The 24,812-nt window shown below is 42.6% G+C and overlaps 3 protein-coding genes across 5 annotated transcripts; 2 read left to right on the top strand and 1 right to left on the bottom strand.

The window, feature by feature from the left end:
• Positions 1–1,478: 1,478 nt before the first annotated feature.
• Positions 1,479–10,731, top strand: vsig10l2 (V-set and immunoglobulin domain containing 10 like 2). The gene is made up of 12 exons (XM_084029023.1): positions 1,479–1,727; positions 2,527–2,880; positions 2,981–3,256; positions 4,657–4,932; positions 5,782–6,069; positions 6,149–6,406; positions 6,492–6,782; positions 6,881–7,228; positions 8,120–8,242; positions 8,341–8,365; positions 8,467–8,567; positions 10,307–10,731. Exons 1-12 carry the CDS (start codon positions 1,658–1,660, stop codon positions 10,453–10,455), a joined length of 2,559 nt encoding a protein of 852 aa, XP_083885149.1. The 5' UTR covers positions 1,479–1,657; the 3' UTR covers positions 10,456–10,731.
• Positions 10,732–10,742: 11 nt separating this feature from the next.
• Positions 10,743–14,842, bottom strand: chek1 (checkpoint kinase 1). Its single transcript, XM_084029042.1, has 14 exons — positions 14,707–14,842; positions 14,369–14,434; positions 14,005–14,119; positions 13,602–13,710; positions 13,227–13,291; positions 13,075–13,144; positions 12,803–12,991; positions 12,463–12,567; positions 12,293–12,376; positions 12,130–12,208; positions 11,870–12,038; positions 11,613–11,744; positions 11,303–11,404; positions 10,743–11,119 (listed from the first exon to the last, which is right to left on the bottom strand). The coding sequence occupies exons 2-14, from the start codon at positions 14,431–14,433 to the stop codon at positions 11,024–11,026; spliced, it is 1,380 nt and encodes a 459-aa protein (XP_083885168.1). The 5' UTR covers position 14,434; positions 14,707–14,842; the 3' UTR covers positions 10,743–11,023.
• Positions 11,558–23,402, top strand: LOC311025884 (complement factor B-like). Of its 3 annotated transcripts, none has more exons than XM_084029026.1 (19): positions 11,558–11,563; positions 16,274–16,347; positions 16,720–16,926; positions 17,001–17,186; positions 17,272–17,448; positions 17,957–18,043; positions 18,329–18,468; positions 19,557–19,701; positions 19,831–19,959; positions 20,279–20,389; positions 20,486–20,620; positions 21,155–21,261; positions 21,578–21,710; positions 21,883–22,021; positions 22,127–22,203; positions 22,416–22,516; positions 22,651–22,780; positions 22,941–22,990; positions 23,110–23,402. In XM_084029026.1, exons 2-19 carry the CDS (start codon positions 16,290–16,292, stop codon positions 23,287–23,289), a joined length of 2,292 nt encoding a protein of 763 aa, XP_083885152.1. In that variant the 5' UTR covers positions 11,558–11,563; positions 16,274–16,289; the 3' UTR covers positions 23,290–23,402. The 3 variants fall into 3 exon arrangements, with proteins under 3 accessions (XP_083885152.1, XP_083885150.1, XP_083885151.1); XM_084029024.1 differs by lacking the exon at positions 11,558–11,563 and adding an exon at positions 15,883–15,905 and having other exon boundaries at positions 16,277–16,347; XM_084029025.1 differs by lacking the exon at positions 11,558–11,563 and adding an exon at positions 16,014–16,054 and having other exon boundaries at positions 16,277–16,347.
• The last annotated feature ends 1,410 nt before the right edge of the window (positions 23,403–24,812 follow it).

Here is a 24,812-nt window from a genome sequence, read left to right on the forward strand (position 1 = left end):
CTTGATGTTCAGCTTTAGCTCCAGTGGCCAGTCAGCCTGGCAGGCCAGAGCATCCCTTTTATTTCACATCCTTTTCTCTTCAGCTGCATCTTCCCATTGCACAGTGAGTTTTGTCAAAGCCTTTGAGAGTGTTGGATCACTATCAGAGGGCCGGGGCTGCCTCTGGTGAGGCAGAAAGTTGCTGGCTATGTTTTACTTTTACAAACTGCCTAACTTTTTTAGCATGAAACCAAAAAAGTACTGTATATAAATGAACGTCTGATAGCTGTTGCAATTTGACTTGATATACAATATTTGTCATTTTCAAAGAGAAGAAAAAGTACAAATATGTCAATACTCCTAAACAATATTCTGTCAAAAGTTTTTATGTGGATTAAATAAAAAAAAGGGATTTCAATTGCTGTGGCATGTTTTGTTTATCAGCCACATGTGTACGGCTGATAAACATGTCCTTCTCAAACATCGGCTGAGTCTGTTTGTGTTCTGCAGCATTTCAGCCGTCAGCCAAGTGAAGAAAAATGATCTCTGTCCTGCATTCATTCATGACGCACATCTCACATTACACACTCATGGCTCAACTTAACAGCTCCGCCTCCGCGTTTGCTCTTCTATAAACACATCACTCACATTAGGAAGCTTTAAAAACACTGAATCATAATAATTGTTCCGGGGGACGGGATTGTTTTATACGTGCGGGATCGTTCCTTAACTGCGACTTTCCATTTTTTAAATGGTGGCCTGCAGAGTGTCGTGGTCATAGCATGTTACTGTGAGAAGACATAAACCATCGCTGAGAGATGCCAGATTTATAAATCTATTTTAATCCTAATCCCATCAGTAGCGTTTACTCTACTCTCTGGTCCTCATGTGATCCCTGAAATTAAAATCTGGAGCCTTTCGTTTTGCAACTTGCCCAAGATGATGAGAAACAGGGAAACTTTTGTTGTTTGTGTAGCGTATAATCTTTTTGTCCTTACTGAAAAAAAGGGCAAAAGAAAATCTTGAAACGACATAAACCCTTTTTTAATTAGAGGGATTAACTTTTTAATCTTTCTGTGTATTTACTGTAATGTTAGCTGAAAAGATGGCTGTTTATGTCTGCATGAAGCATTCAGCAGCATGCTCACTTGTCACAACACATGACAAGTGAGATGTCATGTACACATTATGAATATGAAAAAAGAAGATTTTCGTGCAAATACACATGGCCTCTGTGGAGGAATGTTCATATTAAGACCCTGTATTAGTTAATGTGCAAGTGTGTGAATAAGTGCATGCATGTATGGAAGTCTAACCTGTCCACCTATGCGTCTATAATAGATGAGCTCAGTATCACCGTGTTATTCTAACCCTGCAGCAGAAAGAAAGAAAGAAGGATAGAGGGATAGAGAGAAAGGAAAAACACATGAATAATTGAGCCTAAATCAGTTTAGTGACCCTCCGTCCCTTCCTACTCTCAGTCTAATGAAGTCAGTGCCGGCAACTGGATTCTCCGAGAAACTTCTGCTCCGGAGAGAGGAAAAGATGCGATCTCAGGCATCTGAGAGAAGCCGATAACCAGGTGTTTTTGTGGACCAAAAAGCGTTGCCTTCTTGTCATCTCTGCCACATATTCTCTTGTGTGAAGAGGTTGTTGGACTCAGGATCATCATGATACCATGGTGGCCCAACTGCTAGGGCTGGCCTTTCTGTTTCTACCTGCCAGCCTGGTCACCTTTACCACGTCTGGTAAGAATATTCCAATGTCTTTGAATTAATTTGCACTAGCAGTTAAAAATGGGTTTTTCCATATAATACGATTTGAACATTTTAAGACTGTATTGAGACAAATGAAGAAAACTGCTGGGCAAAAATCAATCTTTATCATTTATCATCTTTCTGTGGAATCTGTTGTAAATTTGCTGGCCAACAACTTGATGTCGGAGATTGATCTGTATTTGACACTGTAGTCTCATAACAAGTAGAAAAATATATAGTGGCTTTTCTTTTTCTAAATATAATATATACTTGGCATATCTGTACTGCAATGTCAGTGACGCTCATATGTCTGCCGTATGATAATATGAATGGACATATCAGCCTTGCCATTTTACCAGTCAGGCTTTATTTCTTAGCTAATAATAATAATAATAATAATAATAATAATAATAATAATAATAATAATAATAATAATAATAATAATAATAATAAACTGAACAAAATTACTATGGTTTTGTTTGTTTACATGTTTGAGGGGTTTTGTCTGATGTAATGCATAATAGTGGAACACGGTTAATTTCACAGAAAGTCAGTTTGGAGGTTACAGGGAAAGAGAACAGCTAAAGAAGCGAAAGGTGGCTGATGAATTAAATGCGGCTGGAAAATAATTTGGACCAATCCATTTTTGGAATCCCCTATGAATCTATGACAGTGTGTCTGACACTAACAGTGTAATCAATCCTGCAACTGAACACTAGCAGGGCACACGACACCACCATCTTGTTTTCCTTCACACACACACACACGTTTGTGTATCTTCTCCCTCCAGCGGTGAAGATCAATCCCAACTGGGAGGTTGTGTACCAGGACACCAGTGTGTATGGGGTGGTGGGCAAAGCGGTGATCCTGGAGTGTGGCACCGCCTTGCCTGACATGTACATATGGAGCTTCACCAAACCTGGGACTGAAGCTATAAAGGCCGTGGTGTACGATCTGGGGAAAGGACAGAGGATCCAGAAGCTGGCCGAGACGCTTGGGCGGCTCACGGTCATCTCAAACAGTGCAGCCGTGAGCATCGAGAGACTTCCTCGGGCTGCACACGGCCTGTTCACCTGTCAGGCTTTCTACGACATAGAACGGGAGCCCAGAGTGTTCTACTACTATGTGTACCTCACTGTCCGAGGTAAGACTTCCTGCACTCTGAAACTCCTTCTTCTGCCTGGGGGCCCTGCTCTTTAGTGACAGTGAAGATACCTTCATGTGTGACTTTGTCTTGAATACAGTTCCCGTCAGTAAGCCTTTCCTCCTGATGAGCGATGCGTCCCCGGTGGAGGGATCTACAATGTGGATGCGCTGCAATCTGGAAAATGGAACCGGACCGATCCAATACGTGTGGCAGCATGAGACCCGCAACGGCAACATCTCAGTCGTTGCCCAGGGCAACACCAGTGTCATCAACGTGACCGACGTCAACCGCAACCACACCGGCTGGTACCGCTGTGTGGCCAGCAACGCCGTCAACAGCGAGCGCTCCAACCGGTTGTGGCTGGACATTATCTGTGAGTATTCTGGGGTGGGATTTGGGTTTTGTCAAATTTAGGGGGGAAACCTAGTATATGGCTGGACCATGTGTGGTCAACGTGCTTAGTTGCAGGTAAGCTTAACTACAAAACAGCCTGACAGTCAGTCACCAGGGTTACACCTTTGTTGATGATGCGGACGAATCACGTGATTTCCTTCCTGTCTTTGCTATTGTAGCGTTAGCATCACAGCTGCGTTAGCACCGCTGCACATCATACTGTGATATTTCCCCGTTAATAATCTGCTATTTACGAATACTGGTTTCATACTAAGGCGTCATGACATACTAATAAATCTCACACTGTTGTGGTGACTAAATATCACTTAGTGAGGAGTTTCAGGTGCAGCCAGTGGCTGGGTCTTGGCTAATGCTAGCAAATGCAAATGCTAAGCTAGCCAAGTTATCACACTGAACAGCCCAGCTACCTTCAAGAACAACGTATCCAACGAGCCAATTAATCATGTAAACATGTTAATGAATGCATTTCACCTTACAAACACTACAGCGAGAGATGTCCATGTGTCCATATCTGAATGTGACTGGTTCTGCTTGCTGTGATTCTCAACGACGATGGTGCCGCAGTTTCATGAGTAACGCCCCCTGGTGACGTAGTAGGCAGACGTCACTTGACTGACCAATGGTGCAACTTGATCAGTCAGTACCCTACTTCCTCAACCAGAGAGCCATGAGTCAAAAACCAAGTGCAAATTGAAACCATGGCAATGGTTTGAGGCTACAATGTTTTCATGCTTTGATGACCTTTTCTTTGACATTTGATGTGTGAGTAATCAATACATTTCAAGGCTCAAGCATCTTCAGCAGCTATGTGTAACAGACAGAACATGTCACAGTAACATGCGTTGAATGAAAAATTTGAGGAATCATTTCTCATACTGTTTCATATTTTATTCATCGGTCAGCTTTGTCTATTTCAAATATCCATTTATTTAAATGTTTTATCTTTGGTTTTCTTGGCATTTGAAAGACTTGTATTGCTTCTGGTTTAGCTTGTCTATCTGAACCGACTTGGAGTGTAAATGTTTATAGGCCCTATTTGAACTACAGTGGTCTGAATTGGCACAGAGCTAAGTCCAGTATTTTTAGATCACATTATATTTAAATATAATTGCTTTTAATTCAACAAAAAACAAAACAAATAAAGGGCTTTTTCAAAGTATTTTGGGTTAACTGTTGTTGTTGTGTCTCGATAGTTTCAAGGAATACATTGTGAGGATAGCCCCTTGAGATGCAGCATCTCATTTTCAAGGGGGTCCCAGCACCAAGACAGCTCACATCGTGTGAAATTATTTTTAATTGTTGCGGTGCAGAAATGAAGCAGCCCTGTACATGTCACACGTCTGTGTCCTTTCTCTCCAGTTGGCCCGGACATCCCTCAGATAGACGTGACTCCGTACAGTATAACAGAGCGCGGATATTCAGCCCTGGAGAGAGAGACTGTTTCGCTACTGTGTCAAGCCCGGTCCAACCCGGCCAGTCAGTACGTCTGGTTCTACAACAACTCCCAGGTCTACACCGGGCCGCAGTTAACCATCACCAAGGTCCTCCGCATGCACACTGGTGAATACGCCTGCTTGGCACAGAACACCTACCTCAACACTCGCTCCAAGAAGACCATCAGCCTGACTGTCTACTGTGAGTGTGACCTCTGACCTCGGACCATGCCAGCAAGTCCTCCTGCTCCTTTTGTAAACCTCTCCACTCGGTCCTACGCTGTGTTCTTCTGTCTTGGTGCTGGAAATGTCAAGGAGCTTAAAAAGACTGAGATGATGATTCATATTTGACATTTATAGCACAAGACTACTAGAATGCAAATCCAGGGTCTAAATCTCCTTTGATTTTCCGCTTTATTAACACTGATTCTCCTCCTTGAGCAAAACTCCCATCACTTGACTTTCCATTAAACCTCTCCTGTTTTCAGTGTTCTGCAGAAACCTCCTTTGCATCCTCTGTTTTAAACATCCCTACACTGTTTATTTCATTACACTTCATATTTCAAGCCTCTTGTGCTTAATATGACTCCAAAACAGAATCAAAAGCTTGCAAATGCACCTGCATGTACACACACCGTTACATACCAACACACACAGACAGCAGAGTGTGGAAGTGCTGCAGACAGATTCTCCTGTTCGGGGCCATCTAGGAAGTTGATGGGACTCTCTGGCAGGTACCTCGCTGTGATGTCACAGCCATGGCAAGTGTTGGTTGGCTAGAAGGCCGATGCTTGTCATTCCACTTTCCTGTTTCCTTTTGCATTTCTGCTAGATTCTCAGATCTGAGTACATTCATCTGTGTCGCACAGCTCTATCACTAGAGAAGGTTGTAAATAAAAAGATATAAAATTAAAAGCATATTTCCTCTTTACTTTAAGTAAGATATCTCATACCCTGAATACTGTAGACCCACACTTCCTCTGGTCCCGTTGAACTCGAGTAACCCACACTTTGCACATCACTGCCTCGTCACTCTGTCTTATTCCCGCAGACCCACCCGACGGCTCCCCATCCTGTTCCGTGGAGCCGGCTCTGAATCACACCTCTGTGAGACTGCTGTGCTCCTGGCCCGGTGGATTACCGCCGCCCTCCCTCCACTGGACCGGACCCCTGAAAGGATCAAGGCAAGGCGATGCCGACGCAGGACAGCAAACAGATCCGCTGACCGACACTGCCATCTTGCTGCCGTCTGAAGGCCTCACTTCCAACAACAGCTTGTTTACTTGCACGGGCTCCCACCTGGCCCTCAGACAATCAACAGAGTGCAGCACACGCACATGTGAGTAACAGAAAGAGAAACAGGAAGTCTTCTGTGCTCGTTATTCACATCTCACTCAAACCTCTTCCCCCTTCACCAGACATTCCCCCAGCAGAGCCGGTGTGTTTTGCCTATGTGACGAACAATAAACAGTATCTGATGCTGTCCTGCTCCTGGGATGGAGGCTCCCCGAAAGCGTTGGTGTGGTGGGAGGGCCCCGGTGGCCAAGGCAAAGGTGGGGAAGAAAACTCCAACATCCTGATCCTTCGCTACGGCACTGCCCGCGGCGGGAAACCCTACTCCTGCCATGCTAAGCATCCACTACTGGTCCAAACCAAAACCTGCAGGCTCACACTGGGTCAGTGCATCTTTTCAGACACACCTTACAGGAAAATTGCACATATGATTTGCATATTAATTCATCTATACATTGCCACCTGCAGAGGCTCCCGTACTGCTGACACGGCGAAGAGTCGTGTCTGTGTACGAGGGGAGCGATGTTCAGCTCACCTGCAATCTGAGAGCCAACTACCTTCCCGTCAGTGAACTCACCTGGTTCAACAACCAGGGCGTGGACGTCCAAGACACCTCCAAGTACGCACTGTTGCGAACATCTGCATGGGCCAATCTGACCGTGAGAGACACGGATGAGACTCAGGACAGCGGCGAGTACAGGTGCTCCACTTCCAACGCAGTGGGAGGAAGTGAAATAAGTGTCACTCTCGTGGTTAAGAGTAAGTTTGATTTTTTTGAATCCATGTCTGCCTCTTACAGCCGGACTTTTTAAAGGAATAGTTTGATATGTATTGGTTGTGTTTTGACTCTGTATCAGGACACCCTACGCCACCAAATGCGACCTTGGTCAGCGTGACGTACAACAGCCGCCAGCGCACCGAGGTGGAACTGGAGTGGCAGGTAGAGGACGAAGACGGAGGAGGTTGGACGGGTTTCATCCTGCAGCACAGATGGCTGTCAGAGCGACCGGGAAGACGAGGCAGCAACAACGAGTCCAACACGGAGGAGAGGATGGGTCCACCAGTCTGGTACAGTAACATGGTCCAGGACCCAGAAGTCAGGAGCCACACAGTAGGCAGACTGACACCGACCGCTACCTACCAGTTCCGCATCACACCTGTCAACCACCGCACCGTCGGACACCCTTCTGCAGCAAAGACTCCAGGTACAGCAAGTGAATAGAGTGAGGAAAGTGTGGACAGATGGGGGGTTTTGGGGCAGAGAATTTAGGGGCTTGAGTTAGAGACGTCTTAATAAAAAGAGTATTGGGCAGGACAGACAAATAATAATGTGAAATTAAAAAACAGTGACAGGTGAGTTAGGTGAATATTAAACATTGTCTTGCTGTGATTGCTGTTATGATGACTTTGATGATCTAACATTTTTCTTTCTTTTTTATTTTTATCCACTTAGGTGAAAGACTAACGCACAAACAATCACACACAAAAACACACACCTCACAGCTACACAACCTTTCACTGTTTACCTCCTTCCTGCTCTTTACCTCTCCTCTAACTGGCCCCGTGTGCTTCTTCTTTGAAATGCTTGATTGTATCACGTATGGCAGGATTTGACTGTTCTAACCAAGCCATGTGATCGTTTAGGTGTAGAAAGGCTTGGAGGTCAGGTGTCAGGGAAGGATAGGCCAGTGGTTTTCAACCCCTGTACTGTCAGTGCACCAGTTTAACAGAGTCAAGTCAAGACAGGTGATGCTATTTAAACAGCAATATCTACCAAAAGTCTGCTAACTTTAGTCACCAAGGTTCTGGTTAGACCAAATAAGTCTATTTGTCAGAGGAAGAATGTGTTATTTCCTCTTTTAAGAGTTACACAGACTCACTATAATGCAATTCTTTTGTCAACCGAACGCGTTCAGTGAAGCAAACTTTTTCAAACAATCATAGATTTGGTTCATTTCACGATACAAGGAATGATCTGACATGGGTTGAGAACCACTGCAGGAGGCTGAAACGTGATGAAAAGCAATGAGAGTGCAGCGCTGTGTGTTTTGTCAGAGTTTGGTGCCATTTTGCAACGTGTAACTGATGTGTTGCAGCGGAGCCACGCTACAACGTGTACCCTGCTGTGGTCGGAGCAGCTATAGGCGGGATGTTGATCGCAGCCCTCCTCACAGCGCTGCTGCTCGTGTACATAATACGCAATCGCAACAACAACCCTCGTGAGTCCAATACACAAGCATCTGCGTCGTAATTATTTGAATATTAGAGCGAATGTTCCCATTATGGTGCATTAACGTTCTGTGATTTCTCCTCCCAGGACTACATGACATGCTGTTTGGTTTGTGAGTATCTGTATCAGTGTCTAGACCAGCAATACAAAATGTGCAGTTTCTAATGATGACAGGCAAATCTTTGAAATGTTTCTCCTTCTTGGTGTGTCCAGGCAACACAGCCAGTCCAGGGAAAATATCAACTTCCCAGAGGATGATGTGGTCGGCAGGTCTGAGGGAGGAATAGAGGAGATCAGTGGATCGTCTGGTCCAGGTATGATGCACATATACACTCAACAAAAATATAAACGCAACACTTTTGTTTTTGCTCCCATTTTTCATGAGATGGACTGAAAGATCTAAAATTCATTCCAGATACACAATATTACCATTTCTCTCAAACATTGTTCACAAATCAGTCTAAATGTGTGATAGTGAGCACTTCTGCTTTGCTGAGATAATCCATCCCACCTCACAGGTGTGCCACATCAAGATGCTGATCTGACATCATGATTAGTGCACAGGTGTGCCTTAGACTGTCCACAATAAAAGGCCACCCTGAAATGTGCATTTTTTTGCTTTATTGGGGGTCTGGGGACTCAGAACCAGTCAGTATCTGGTGTGACCACCATTTGCCTCATGCAGTGCAACACATCTTCTTCGCATAGAGTTTATCAGATTGTCAATTGTGGCCTGTGGAATGTTGGTCCACTCCTCTTCAATGGCTGTGCGAAGTTGCTGGATATTAGTGGGAACTGGTACACGCTGTCGTATACGCCGGTCAAGCACATCCCAAACATGCTCAATGGGTGACATGTCCGGTGAGTATGCTGGCCATGCAAGAACTGGGACATTTTCAGCTTCCAAGAATTGTGTACAGATCCTTGCAACATGGGGCCGTGCCTTATCTTGCTGAAACATGAGGTGATGTTCATGGATGTATGGCACAACAATGGGCCTCAGGATCTCATCACGGTATCTCTGTGCATTCAAAATGCCATCAATAAAATGCACCTGTGTTCTTCGTCCATAACAGATGCCTGCACATACCATAACCCCACCACCACCATGGGCCACTCGATCCACAACATTGACATCAGCAAAGCGCTCACCCACACGACGCCACACACGCTGTCTGCCATCTGCCCTGAACAATGTAAACCGAGATTCATCCGTGAAGAGAACACCTCTCCAACGTGCCAGACGCCATCAAATGTGAGCATTTGCCCACTCAAGTCTGTTACGGTGACGAGCTGGAGTCAGGTCAAGACCCCGATGAGGACGACGAGCATGCAGCTGAGCTTCCCTGAGACGGTTTCTGACAGTTTGTGCAGAAATTGTTTGGTTATGCAAACCAATTGTTTCAGCAGCTGTCTGAGTGGCTGGTCTCAGACGATCTTGGAGGTGAACCTGCTGGATGTGGAGGTCCTGGGCTGGTGTGGTTACACGTGGTCTGCGGTTGTTAGGCCGGTTGGATGTACTGCCATATTCTCTGAAACGCCTTTGGAGACGGCTTATGGTGGAGAAATGAACATTCAATGCACGAGCAACAGATCTGGTTGACATTCCTGCTGTCAGCATGCCAATTGCACGCTCCCTCAATGCTTGTGGCATCTGTGGCATTTTACTGTGAGACAAAACTGCACATTTCAGAGTGGCCTTTTATTGTGGGCGGTATAAGGTACACCTGTGCACTAATCATGATGTCAGATCAGCATCTTGATGTGGCACACCTGTGAGGTGGGATGGATTATCTCAGCAAAGCAGAAGTGCTCACTATCACACGTTTAGACAGATTTGTGAACAATGTTTGCGAGAAATGGTAATATTGTGTATCTGGAATGAATTTTAGATCTTTAAGTCCATCTCATGAAAAATGGGAGCAAAAACAAAAGTGTTGCGTTTATATTTTTGTTGAGTGTAGATAGGGGCTTTTTGGAGTCTTTAAATTTTTTTTGTGAAACTTTCCACCTGAATTTTATGCTTAACCTTAATATTGTCCCCCCCCCCCAGGTCCCACCATGGCTTTCCCCCGTGCAGCTTCGCCCCTCACCACCTCACCCCTGAGTGCCACCTCCGCCACCACCAGCCAAGCCCCTCCCCCTGGAGACGACAACGAGCCTGTCAACGTCACCATCACAGTCAAGGCTGAAGGCTCATAGTCATACATATATATCAGACTTTCGGTTGTAGTTTAACTTGGAATTAATAGTTTTATAGACAGTTTGCACATTATTACAGTATGTAACCTGTAACTTAAATCTCAGTTCAACTAAAATAACATTTACACGCTCCATATACATCTTTCACCACCAAACTTTGATCCATTAAAAGGATTTAAACTGCTCAGCCAATGTGAGTGTTTTGTAAGAATGTTTTCAGTGTTTATCTTCTGTAGATGCATCATTTATCACATTTATGTTTCTTTAAAATAATTTATTTAAGACGTTGGACTGCATCATGTCAAACATATTCAGAACAAATCACACACACAAACACCTGCTTCCATCTGTGTAGCTATTAAAAAACACTGAACCTAAAATCCTTAAAGAAGTGGGGATTTTTCCAAAATGCCCCCCTGGCATCCAACACTGCACCCACTCACACAAGAATAGAAGTGCACTTGATGAAAACAGCAGGACACGTTTAAAAATAGCAATAGAACAGCTAAATATATACAGGTCCTCCCTCCAACGTCCATCGCCGTGTGCATTCTCATGTAGAAGCTGCTCATGTGATGAGGGGTAAAATCTTCTGAGTGCTGATGATGTCTCCGAGCTTCTGTTTTATCCTCACAAAGAGACGCTTAAACTCTAGTCCGTCACCCTGGAAACAGTTTAGTTCAGTTTAGTTCACTTGGTTTGGACCAAACGGGTCAAATACTTATTAGATCTTCAGTTCTTTAATTTGTTTTACTGATAACACGTCACCGTCTCAGGTTTGATGGGGGAGTTTATTGTTCATGTTAGAAATACTACACATACACCATTCTGAAATGCTAAAACTTACCTTAGACAGTCTGAAGTCCAGCAGCACTCTCTGGTTCATCTCTAGCAAGTGGACTTTGAAGATGAGTTTATTGTTGCGTTTATCCAGTGTGCTCACCGTCACCTAAGAGGGAATGGGTAGTTGATTAAAGTCCAGAGCATAATTGTCTGTCGCAGCTGGAGGAGGGAGGTGTAGGTGTGTGTGTGTGTGTGTGTGTGTGTGTGTGTGTGTGTGTGTGTGTGTGTGTGTGTGTGTGTGTGTGTGTGTGTGTGTCAGAATTAATTTAACCTCTGTAAAGTTTAGAATCCTGTGTACTCGAGGCCAGATTTACCTGTTTGGTGCAGGTGAGTTTGAAGCCAAGCGACATGCCGTCACAGGCGTCTTTCAGGGCAGATAAGGAGACGTCGGCATTCACAGTGGTGAAGAATCGAGTCATTCTCCGCACTAATCTCTGCCACTGAGACTGAGACACACATAAGTAGATTAATGCATCCATCACATTTAAGGTAGGTTTTGATAAAACAAATTCCCAACCCTGTGTTGCTGAAATTCCTACACGTTGTGAGATATATAGAGTAGGCAAATTACCTGACTGGCTCCCGGTGTGCCCATTAGCTGACTACCCAGCAGCATGTGCTCTGGCTTGGTCGGCTGAGAGAAGCTGACCTGGCCCTCGCTTTGGCCGATTATCAACATGGCTTCCCAGCCACCTGCCGCAAAATCGGGTTGAGAGCTGGAAAACTGCATCCTGTCATCACTTCAGGGGGAGGAATGTGGTGTTGAGACAACAAGCACAAAAGAAGAAATACACCTTTGAGTTGAAATGAAAGATTACACAAAGCTCTGACCTGTTGGCCCGGGATATGATCCCCGCATCTGATCGAAGATGTTTGTTTCCTCTTGAGCCCAGAGGTGTTTGCTTTACACCTGCAGACAGACAGACAGACATCAGCCCGCTGAACGTCAAGCTTAAAGTTGAACTGATTGTGTTATATCGATATTGAGACTCGCCTTGGGTAAACCAGCGGTCTTTCTTTATGTCGTCAATAGCGATGCGTGCATCTGAACTGGCCAGCAGTAATTTGGACAACAAACCTGAAGAGAGACATTAAATGTGAAATAAATCAAGCTTGGGTTCATATTGATAGATTTGGGACCCCGCCCCATAACTTGAGATTTACTAAGGGGCATCGGTTGTATTTTCTTCCAAGGGTGGAGGTAAGTTTTCTTCTGAAGCCAGTCTGAATACTCTTGGCAGCTCTCAGTTGGCTGGTCCCATGGCAACTCTGGAAAACAGGCAACACAAATGTGTTTTTGTATAATTGTACATTTCTAGGAAATAGTGGCGTACTGATGAACAACATTTACATATTTACAGTCTAAAGCACCGACACATACAGAAAGAACACTTTCACACATTACAGCTTTTTAATTTTTGAATCAACACCTCTCGGTTTTAAAGTTTTCAAAGTTTTATGACTTTGTGTGAGCCCCCAGCTAACACAGACATTGTGATCGCACCTCCAGCCAGCATGGCGGTGAGGACAATCCCACAAGCCCAGATATCTGCAGGCTGAGCTTTGTACTCCGTCTGGCCGAGAAGCTCCGGAGCCACGTAAGGAAGAGTCCCACATAGACGACAGAGAAGACGCTCTCGTCCTTTGAAACGAAACATCGTGGCCAGGCCAAAGTCTGTCAGCTTCAGGTTATCTAAAAGGTAAAGGACAACAGCAGATGATGGTTATTATAACTGCTAACCAAAGTTATTCCTTTTACACCTCGTCTTTCCTCACCTTTGTCATCCAGCAAAATGTTCTCTGGTTTTATGTCTCTGTGGGTGATTCCAACACTGTGGAGGTATTCCTGCAAAAGTGAAACTGAGACTTTAACAACAGCAGAAACGGGTGCAGAAAGCCAAGTCAACATGCAGATTTGCTTCACTCACCACCGCCGCGATCAGCTGCTGGAAAAATTTATGAGCGTCTTTCTCCACCATCCCCACATCAGGCTCTGAGAGAAAAGAATGAGAACATTTTAATAATCTCAAGGATTAACAGTAGAGTTAAGGACAGTAATGTCATCCACAACAAATACGAGGCTATTTTTCCAAGCAACTGTCAAGTGGATTTCAAATTGTATTTCTTAAAAAAATACAAATATCAACTTTTTAAAATGCACGCACAAACTGTTCTAAATGTAAATCAAACACAATAAAAATCTGGTATCATGAAGTTGTATATTGGTGATTATTGGTCACATTACTGGTCACACACACACAGAAAGCAGTTCTGTGTTTGCCCCTTTGAGTCGTCTGCCTCACCGATTCGGTCGAACAGCTCTCCTCCGGTGCAGTACTCCAGGAAGAGATACATAGTCGTACCTTCCTTCCGGTGGCCGAAAAATCGTACGATGTTGGCGTGGTTGAGCATCTGCCAAATTCAATGCATATTTAAACATTTCTAGTTAAATAACCGTAAGCTATAACAGAACAATAGGTGCATATAACATAAATCATGAATTGTTTATAATTGGATTGTTGTGCAAATAATAATAATATATATAAAAAAGAGGTGGTTTTCTCAACCTCATCAGAGATCATGTGTTTTATTAGAAAATGGAAATAATTCTGTTTCAGCTGCTCTGAAGGGCCATTAAAGCCAGTGTTAACACCTCTGTTATCCTTACACACTTCAGCCATTCTAACTTAAAGGTGAGTAGCCCACCTTATGAATGCAGACCTCCTTCTTGACATTGTCAGCGCACTCTTTGGCCTGAGACGTATCGATCACCTTCACTGCTACCGCCTCCTCTGTCTGTCTGTTCACCAGCAGCCTCACTCTGACACACACGAGGACAGATGGTAGAAAACATTAAAGAAGTGATGGATGCTGAGGGGGTTTTAACATGGGTTAAAACATGGGGACACATCAGGACAAAGTTTTATGTGACGAAAACGAATAAGTGTCAACAACAGTCTCTTGTGTGTTGTTTTCCTTGCTCTCCAGCATTTCAAACTAGTTAAGAAAGCACTTGGATATGCATTGCTATGAAAAATGACAAAGTGAAATGATAAAAGAGGATCCATACTCTCCATAGGCTCCTTCTCCGAGTGTCTGAACAAGGTCCCAGTCTTGCACAAAAGGCACAGCCATGCTAACAAACAGAAACACAGTCCTTGTCAGGCTGTCACAGAAAAAAAACAACACATGTCACACATATACGTATAAATATATATTTCAGGCATGTTTCCTCAAATAGCTCAGTTTGATTCAGACGGGTACAGTAAAAGAGACGCAGTGTCTGCCCACTGAACACCCCATGTATCTGTCAACTGTTAGCAGCGCTGTTAAATGCCATGAACTCAGATGACGCTCAGAAAGTTGAAAAAAAAAGTCGTCGACTTGTAAGTTAAATACTTGTTTTACCTGCGTAGCCTCCTCCGGTAGCAGCGTTTTACCAAATATACTCGCAAAGACACACTTTTTCATGCGTCTGGGGTTTGTAACAACAGCGAACTTAATACGGATTTGGCGCGTTGATGTTTCGCTGGCGATAACTTCCGCCACAGTTTCGTCATTTCCGCTTCTCGTTCTTCTTCGTTTGTTTTTACTTCGCAATCCGTCTCGAAGCCACTCGTTGTTAAGCGCCTCCCGCTGCCAAACATGTTCTACTTTTCCAGACTTTCCCTCCAAAAAATATTTAATTGTTTTTTTTTTTTAGCGCTCCTCAAAAATAGCTTATAATTAAAACGTATAGTCACCAAAGAATGTGTATAAATGTCACCATAAAACAGTAATACAATACTACTACATATAAAAAGGCAAAATCCTCCATCTGCACGATCCTCAAAGTGTGTTGTATTAATAATACATTTATTTATTTTATTTTCTAGAAATAATACACTCTGGGACATAAAGGCGTAGCTGGAATTACAATGAGTTTAGTGGTTCATTACAATGTAAAAAAATGCTCTTTTGACCAGAAGGGGATGCTAGAGGAGAGACAATTGGGTAAAAGGATGCATGCTCTTGGAAGAAGGAACTTGTACATTTCATAGTAATCAACCTATTATATTATATGGAGTGTAGAACTGACTTAATTGCATGTGCTTAACATGGAAAAGGTTTTTTCCTTCATAAGTGAGTGTACTCACTCTTATACATTACGATAGAATACATTTAATTTCAGCTTCATTTCACAACTCAACATTTAACAGAAACATCACCTGTGTTATAATGTAAACAAACAACGACAAATGACTGAATTTTCAGATGGAAATGTATTGATGTGGTCTCTACCTCACAGTTACGGCACAGAGAGTCTGTCTAGTATTAGAATGAAGAAAGGTTCAGGGACACCAACACTCTGGAATGACTGGCGGTGCTATCAATAACTGAATCAATGTGTCAATAAGCAAAGCTCAAATGCGCCTGCAGGTTTTGGGAAATGATGAAGTAAATGTTTGGACATTTCCTTGGTTTCACAATTACTCTGTTTTTTTTTTATGCAACATGTGACTGTGTGTGTACACAAGGGGGGAATCCACGGCCCAAACTGGCCTACTTAAGGTCAGGACACACATTTAGAGTGATTTGGAGTGGATTACAGCAGTCAGAATGAACAGGTAACCTGAACGGTATTTCATTTATTTGTATTTTTACGGGAAACATTTTTTTCCTTCTCCCTTTTTGTGAGTATTGTTCAGAAACTACTACCAGTTATTGCTACCAAGCCCCATTGCTAAATCCTACATTCGTCAAATTGATTGAAACTGTGAGTATTTGAATCTCTGTGCTATTAAGTCCCAACACGTTGGTACAAATGAGGGGGGAATTGTTTGGATGTATTCTATGACACACACTATTGATTTCCTTTTATTTGTCGTGACGTTAATAAGTAGCAGGATGGTCTTTGTTATTCCAGTCCCTCTTTCTGAACATCACTGTCCATTCTGAAATAAATATATGGATCCGTGGCGTTTTTGTTGTTTCCCAGTTTAAGGTTCAACATGGGATTTTCAATCCACTGGAGTTGGTTTGCTGCACTTTCATGCCTCCTCTGTATGGGTGAGCTATTTTACTTTAAGATATTGTATATTTTTATATCTAGGTAAGTATTTTTTAATACAGCTAGACATAATAAACATTTACATATTCAGATTTCTTTTGAACATTTTTGGTCTTTTCAGCATAAATGTTGTTTTCCCTAATATACGACCAAATGTAAACAATAATACATAAAAGCAACTTGAGTCTTTAGTCTACATATGTGTTTTAAACAATGAAGCTATGGATCTTGAAGGCTAGAAAGCTGTGTTAAAGGAGCAGATAGCAAAAATAAACTGTCATACGTATCTCTGAAGGATATTATTGAACCGTAAAGAATGTACTACACCTCCATTCCCTTAAACCATCCTAAAAACGTTGTATTTATTTCAGGGGGGCAAGTTCGTTGTAATTGCACCGAGGATAAACTGCAGATTGAAGGAGGTCATTACACGCTGACTAAGGAGCTGAGCGTACGCAGCATGTTGGTCTACCATTGCCCTGAAGGCTACTACCCACACCCCGCTTTGGGCCGGTATTGCCAGCCTAACGGCAGCTGGAGACCTGCACCCAAAACATTTTCTCCTCAGAAATGCAGGGGTGAGTGATTTGATGATGTTTCCCACCTTGCAGTAGGCTGCCAGCTAAATAACTCAGATCCTTTTGTTTCGCAGTGGTTGAATGTCCTGACCCCAATGTGCTAGAGTATGGAAGCGTGTCCCCTCTGCAGGAGAAGTACTTTGTAGACAATGAGACCACGTATGAGTGCTACTCTGGATACACAATGCGGGGCTCATCCAAACGGGTGTGCTTACCAAATGGGAAGTGGAGCGGCTCCACTCCCATCTGCAGCCGTGACGGTGAGTCCAGAACAGCCATCTACTCAGGGTTTGGGATCGATCCTCATTGATGACTCTTATGATTCGTCTTTTTTTGTTACCACAGCCGGGAGCAATTGTGCCGATCCTGGCATCCCAGCTGGCGCCTCAAGATCAGGGAACATATTTGGGATCGATGACACAGTGCGTTACACCTGCAATAGCAACCTGCTGTTGGTGGGCTCCAAGGAAAGAGTGTGTCAGGAGAACGGCCAGTGGACTGGCAAAGAGCCAGCGTGCTACTGTAAGACATTTACCTACAAAACTGTTCACATTCTGGGTCATTTCATCAAAGCTTCGCCATGAAAGGGTCTGCAAGGAGTCAATATGCACACATACAAAAAGGTTTTTCAATGTTTGCAACATTTTTCTTTTAATTTACTCAGCACTCAGTTTTTACATGACAGTGAGTCGGTCAGTAAATGCTTCTCTGTGGTAAACAGGCCAGGTGAGCAGTCTGCCAGCTTACATGAAACACAGTAGACGTGGAAGTCACCACCATCTTAGCTTTACCTTGGTGAAGAGAGACAGCAGCGGTCGTAGAGTTGCACTGAAAGTCCTATATTTGTTTGATGTCATGCCCCTAATCATGAAAAACTTCCTGCAGAAGGCTGGACTGTAGAATGTGGTAGTTTTAATAAAGGCATTTAAAAAATATTTTTAGAGACGAGTGCCTTGGATACGATTTTTGCTGGATCTCTAAAAAACTTCTGTTTATATGTCTTTCATGCATTTTATGTGGCTTCTTACAGACAGACACACCTATGACACTTCACTGGAGGTTTCAGAGGAATTTGGCAGCGCGATCAAAGACAGTCTCACCACTTTACAGCCCATCGGTAAGTTCCAGGAACTAATCTGATTATTTGGTTCATTTAATACCAGTGCTATGTATAGTTTGTGCTATTGCAGCCTGCATATTGTTATTAAATATTAAACATCATAATAATCATCATAGTAATTGTATTCATAGTAATAATAAAAGATCCTATTTTTTAGTTAACAGCATAAAGCTCCTCCACCATAATCTTGCATTGTAATTATTTGTCTATAGAAACATTTTTACATGGATATGTCATATAATGTGTACGGCACAATAACAGTATTTGCTGTGGATTGTTCAGATGACACACAGGAGGGGAGAAAAATCAGGATTTCAAAAAATGGGACACTGAACATCTATGTCGCAGTGGATATTTCTGAGAGCATTGAAGAGCAGCACGTCAATAAAGCAAGAGATGCTATCATAAAACTCATTACAAAGGTAAGAAGCAAACAGCTTTTCCCCTTCATTAAAATGTGGGACACGTACGTTTTTATCCTAAAAGACATGTCACTGTGTGTTAAAAGTTTTACGGCTCTTCTTTAATTGAGGGGGCGATCACCACCGCACAGCCTCACTTACAATCTGCTGACTTTGCAAATAGTCAGCAACACTGTGCGGCGACTGGAGATAAAAGATTGTGGGCTCGGTTTAAATGATGCAGGTGGGGTGAAAGTACTCCGTTGATGGATGCTGGCGATGCTGCACCGTTGAAACATGTTAGAAATAGAGCAATTAGTGTGCCCACTCTGGACATGTGATCAATCACCTGATCTCATAAATAATAACATGACTTCTGGATCATGTAGCTGGCATGTAGATATCGAGGAACATTTAAGTAACTGGCTTTGCTCTGTTTGTCTTGAAATTGCATCAGTTAAATAAAAACGCAGCAGATTTAATTTTGAAATTCAAACATTTTGTGGTGCTATTTTGAAATAGCAATTATTCTTTTGAAAAGAAGATGATAAAACACTTAGTTTGAAATATGTACTGGATTATTTCACCGTTTTGTGACTATATTATATCATTTTTGATTTATTTAAAATGTCTTATCTATTTTAACTGCATTAGCATTTTGAATGATTGTTATAATACTAGTTGGCTTACAGATGACATAAGATGCCTTTTTTTACGCTGTCTGACACACTTTTAGAACATTTGGCTCACTGCACATCACATGTATTAACATAATCTCACCCATTTGGCTGCCAGCACAACAGCCCATTAGAAGTAAATTGCATTATGAATTACACATCATAATCTTGACTGATGCGTCTTGGCGCGAGACTCTTGGCTCGTTGACAACGCACACTACGGGATCCACTTCCTGCTGATAAATGAATCAATTACTCAACAAAATAACAACCATAAGCAGTTTGATGCATTTAGAAGGTGTTGCATCGACAAATTATTTCACAGCAGTTTTTCAAGTTTGCATGTGTTTACAATATCGTGGTGCCACAAGTTCATACAATTCTCAAGACCGTCCATCTTGTGTTTTACTGGTTTGCTTTATGTCTCCCCAGATTTCCTCCTTTACTGTGAGCCCCAACTACGAGATTGTGTTTTTCTCCTCCGAAGTGTATGAAGTTGTCAGCATTCTTGATTTTTTGGATAGAAAAGTCACACTGAACACAGTCAAGACTAAATTGGAAAATTTTAAAATAGGCGGTGAGTCAAATAAATCAGAACTGTTGTTGGAAATACTGTTTTTATACAGAGCTTGACATGTGTTTTAATGTGTGTGTGTGTGTGTGTGTGTGTGTGTGTGTGTGTGTGTGTGTGTGTTTTGACTCAAAGACAGAAACACTGGAACAGACCTGAACCTGGTCTTTAGGACTTTCTTGGAGCGAATGGCTATTATAAAGGAACGAGCTGGAGTGGAGGGTTTTAAAGAACATAGCCACGTCCTTATCCTTTTTACAGACGGTAATTTGGACCACTTGGGAATTTTAATGACTTCAGCAGTAAAGCTGCACATTTCTTTCAATGATTTAAATATTTACGCCCGAATGATTTAAAGAAATAGTTTGACATTTTGGAAACCGTGCTTATTTGCTTTCTTTCTTCATGTATATTTCCAGCATGTTAGATTATTCCTTTAATATGCATCAATTCACCACATAACTGTAAATAAAAATGTAATTAAATTAAAAAAAAAAACTAAAAATGATAAGTAGCAGTATAAGAATTACAAGTATAAGAAAAGTTATTATAAAATATAAAACACTGGTTTCTTTCTTTGCAGGTGCTTATAATATGGGCGGATCACCTGCACCCACTGTGGCAAAAATAAAGAACATGGTATACATGAACCAGACTGGGCGACAGGAGGCCGAGTCAAGAGAAAAATACCTGGGTGAGTTTTATTCAATCATCAGCCACCCCACATGCTGTTCTGTTAATAATACAATAATGCAGAGCCTCATCTTCCATGCTTTCATTCCGTTTTTAGACATTTATGTTTTTGCCATCGGAACTGAGGTCTTTGACGAAGACCTGCAGCCCCTCACAACAGGGACCGGTGGCAAGCATTACTTCCGAATGAAGGAATATGAGAATTTACAAGAGACCTTTGATGACATCATCGGTAAGCAATCTTTGACAAATTGAAAGAAGAACGTTGAATGAATCCCATTATTATCATTAGTGTCATTTCTATTCAGAGACGTGTCTCTCCTAATTTGAAACAAAGGAGATATGTGATCTAAATTGGAGATATGGGGATATGTGATCTAAATTGGAGGACAGAACGTGGTTCTCTTGTTCCCTAACTTAGAAGAGGCAGAACCATCACTCTCGATCTATAGGCTACAGACTCATAAAGCTGCAGAGGCATGGCTCCAGACTTATCTCATTATTTCATTATTTCTCTTCCTATAAGATGTCACATTTTTAAGTAATGAATTTTGGAAGTGGAAACCAAAAAAAAAAAAAAAAACACACCTGAAAATACCTGTCTTGTGCTCTTGTTCCGAAGTGTAATGCCCTTATTGTAAAACTCAATGCAAAACTACTGAACCCCAATTCCCAAGACACCTTGGGAAAACAGCATTTGAAAAGTCTTGCAATGCTTAGTTTTAACTTAATTGACTGGGTTGGGTTTGTTGGGATTTTGATGCAGATGAAGAAGAAGTTCAGGGTCTATGTGGTCTTCACAAGGAGTATGAAGTATTGGAAAAAGACAGCAAGAGGAAAATGTTTCCATGGTGGGCCTTCATTACTGTTCAGGTAAATGTCTCAGTGTTTCATTTAACTTCATAATTCATCCGTGGAATGTGTTTGGAAGGTTCATGACTCTCACGATCCTTTATATCATTTTAGCATGAGTATGGCCAAAATCCTTCACTGCTTGTACTTGACCGGAGCAATTAAAAAGAAATAACTCTGTGATTCAGAAACATTTGGCCAAGTGACAAACCAGTAGAGTCAGACCTGAAAAAACCTGCTAATTATGAACTGCCGTGCCATGTTGCTGTTGTCTTAAGAGTGGTGTTACTCTGCGTACTAAACTAATTCTTCATTCATTAACTTCTTCAAATTGAAGAGCGACGGATTGCCAAATAACTGCATCGGCTCTCTGGTGACAACAAAGTTTATCTTGACGGCTGCTCACTGCTTCAAATTCGGAGATTTGCCTGAGCACGTCACAGTGGAGATTGACGACGGACAGGGCCGAGGTAAAGCTCGACGTTGTTCAACGTCTGTTTGTTACGCGGTACAGTAACCAGTTCAGTTATTTGCATTTGCAATGAACTTTCTAAGCTCAACCTTCCTTGGAGTGAATGTATCCGCTATCCACTCCTGATGAAGCAGCAATAATACAAACACATGCTCGTCTCTCTTTTACAGTGAAAAAAGTTCAAAATTTCAGACTACACCCGCTGTACAACAATAAAGCTAAAGCGGATGCTGGTGTGAAGGAGTTCTATGACTATGACGTGGCTCTCATCCAACTGAAAGATGACGTTCAAATCTCCAGTGCTGTTCGGTGAGAACAAACACATTTGGATTTCATGTTTTGCACACAGTCCCAGAAAGAGGCCTTTTATGTGGAACATCACCCTCTCCATGTAATATTTGGTGTTTCGTTCAGACCTATTTGCATACCTTGCACCCAGGAGACCAGTGACGCTCTGAAACTGGTCGGCACATCCACCTGCAAGGAACAAGGTGAGCGTTCCCACCGCTTGATGATCCATACAAGACATGTGGGCTAACACCGCTGTTCTTGCAATGCAATGTAGAGGTAGTGAGTCCGAGAAGTGAGATCTGAGTGTGACTATATTCTAATATAAAAGAATCAACTAAAAAAATAATTAAATAAGCTTGCAGTTAAAACAGCCTCTACAATCTAATGTATTTTGATGTTCTCTTAAATACAGAGCAGATGCTGTTGAAGAATCACCTTGAAAGGCTCAATTTCCTGACCAAGAAGGGAAGCACAGTAGCTGAAAAAGAGGCTCACGCCAAGCTCGGCGATAACGTGAGTTTTAAATAATTGAGCTGTGTAGTACCTTGTATGTGTGTGTGTGTGTGTGTGTGTGTGCTTTCTTCATTATAAACTCCAAACCTAAAACGTCACGTCAATATTGTTCTCCTCTCAACTCCCCAATGCAGAGAGACGAGTGCATCAAACATGCGCTCGAGGCACCGGGCATAACAACGCTGAATCCAAAGGATGCCGTGACTGATAACTTCCTGTGCACCGGCGGTCTGATTCCTTTCAGAGATCACATAGCATGTAACGGTATGTCCATTTTATTCCGAGTGATTTCCCTGCTCGTTAACACAGAAACTTTAAATTCGACACAGACACATAGAGATCAAACACCCCTGAACAGTGGCGTAGACCAGTAACCGAGGTCCAGTATTTTGGGTGTAACCATGTGTTGTATTTGTTGGGACAGGGGACTCTGGAGGCGCTGTGTTCAAGAACCATGAGCATCGCACGATACAGGTAGACAGCCATTCTTTACCACGTATCCAACAGTTTGTCACAAATGAGGAAAATAAATGAGGTCATGTAATTTAACCAGGCACGTTCTTGTGTGAATTAACCAATGATTTCTGCCACAGATCGCCTTGGTCAGCTGGGGGACCAAGGATTTGTGCAAGACGGGTGGTGGTGTCGTCGAGTCATCAGAGAACTCCAGAGATTTCCATATCAATCTTTTCAGAGTCGCCCCTTTTCTGAAATCCATCCTTGGAAATGACACCCAGGATGAATACGCACCACTTCAGTTTTTGGATAGCTAAAATGTTTTCGCATACTGTAATTTCAGCTCAATTTGGGGAAACTGTACGTTTAAACAAGCTGGCTCATGTTACTTTGCTGTTTTCTCGTCAAAAGCAGACACACATACACATTTTATTTTGTTGTTTTTTTGTCATGCTTGTTTGTCATAGTACTTCTCTGTCTAGTTACCTGCTTTTCTTGGAACTAATTGTTGCCTACCGTTGAACTGTTTGCCTCGCTGACTGATCTCCTCTGTACAAACCATGTGCTCAAGTAAAGACTTTTACCCATTATTGTGTCCTGACTCGTGCTCTTGAGCATGTCGGCGCCCGGCATAACAATAATAGAAAAAGGTAAAAAAAAAAAGTTTTTTAAATTGACACTTACACGTGATTTACGCGCTCACAATGGCAAGTTATAGCAAAATCATTCTTTGGATAAAACTGCATGAATAGACATGGTTTCATCAAAACTCTTTGATGGATCAGCTCTGCTGATAGAGCCGCCCAGCTTCCCAGCAGGTCATGGACTCATTTCCAGCTCTTTGTGCAGGCCAACGCAATGCGGACACTGGGTCTGGCGGCATGCCAGCTGCGATCACTTAAATTGAATTTAGTGTAAAGTTAAGTTCTTTTTTTTTTTTGGTGAGTAATTACGTTTGTCTTTCTCTTTCTGGCTTCGAGATGGAAATGAACTGAGGTTGTCATTCATTGCCGTGTCTTTAGAGCCCACAAAGAAACGAGGCCATTGCATTACAAATGATTTGTTGTGGTCAGATCAACGGAGTAACTATGATCTGTGGACCATTACACTGTCAGGCTTCGCCTCAGTGGAAATGTACATTTAGCAATTCTCTTTAACTATTGCGTATTGGCTAAATGTCTAAAGAGCGGTGGTGAATTTTCAACCTCAATATGGTTTCTCTGACATGGTGAAACGCCTCCTTTTGCGTGAGGGCGCGTCGGTTCAGTGATGTACCGGCTTCCCACGGGAACATTCATCTGGTTTCCCTTTAACTAATTGGGAGAGAGGCAGGAGGTCTGTGGGATAAGAGGAGGAGGCAGAGACAGACTGTGTAAGAGAAGGAACGAATGGCAGAGGCCTAATTGAATGAAACCCTCTCTTTGTCTCAGATGCCATAAACAAGGAGGAAATTTAAAACAAGGTCCATTCCTTATTAAATCCCTCTGGAGGACTCAGTTACCCCTCTGTCTTCTCTGTTATTCTTCAGAGCGTCGCCAGCTAATGCCAACATCCACGACCCCGCCTTCAATTTAAACCCTTAACCCCATTTGACTGAAATCAATCTGTCACACCTAAACTGATTAGCAGTGTTTGCATAGAGCCGCACGCATGGAGACGGTATATTCAGGGCCCTCTCGCTCCGTATCCCCCCTCCCTCCCCTCCCCAACGCTAGCACACACAGCATATTCCTGATGAAGCATCCTGCTGTTTAAACTCTGGCTGATCTGTCTCTCTGCGAGCCCTAAATCAACCTCATAGGCCATTTTAGAAATTACTACCATTAAGAACTGCACGCAT

This window comes from Eutrigla gurnardus, assembly GCF_963514095.1.
Source record: "Eutrigla gurnardus genome assembly, chromosome: 15".
Classification (NCBI taxonomy): Eukaryota; Metazoa; Chordata; class Actinopteri; order Perciformes; family Triglidae; genus Eutrigla; species Eutrigla gurnardus.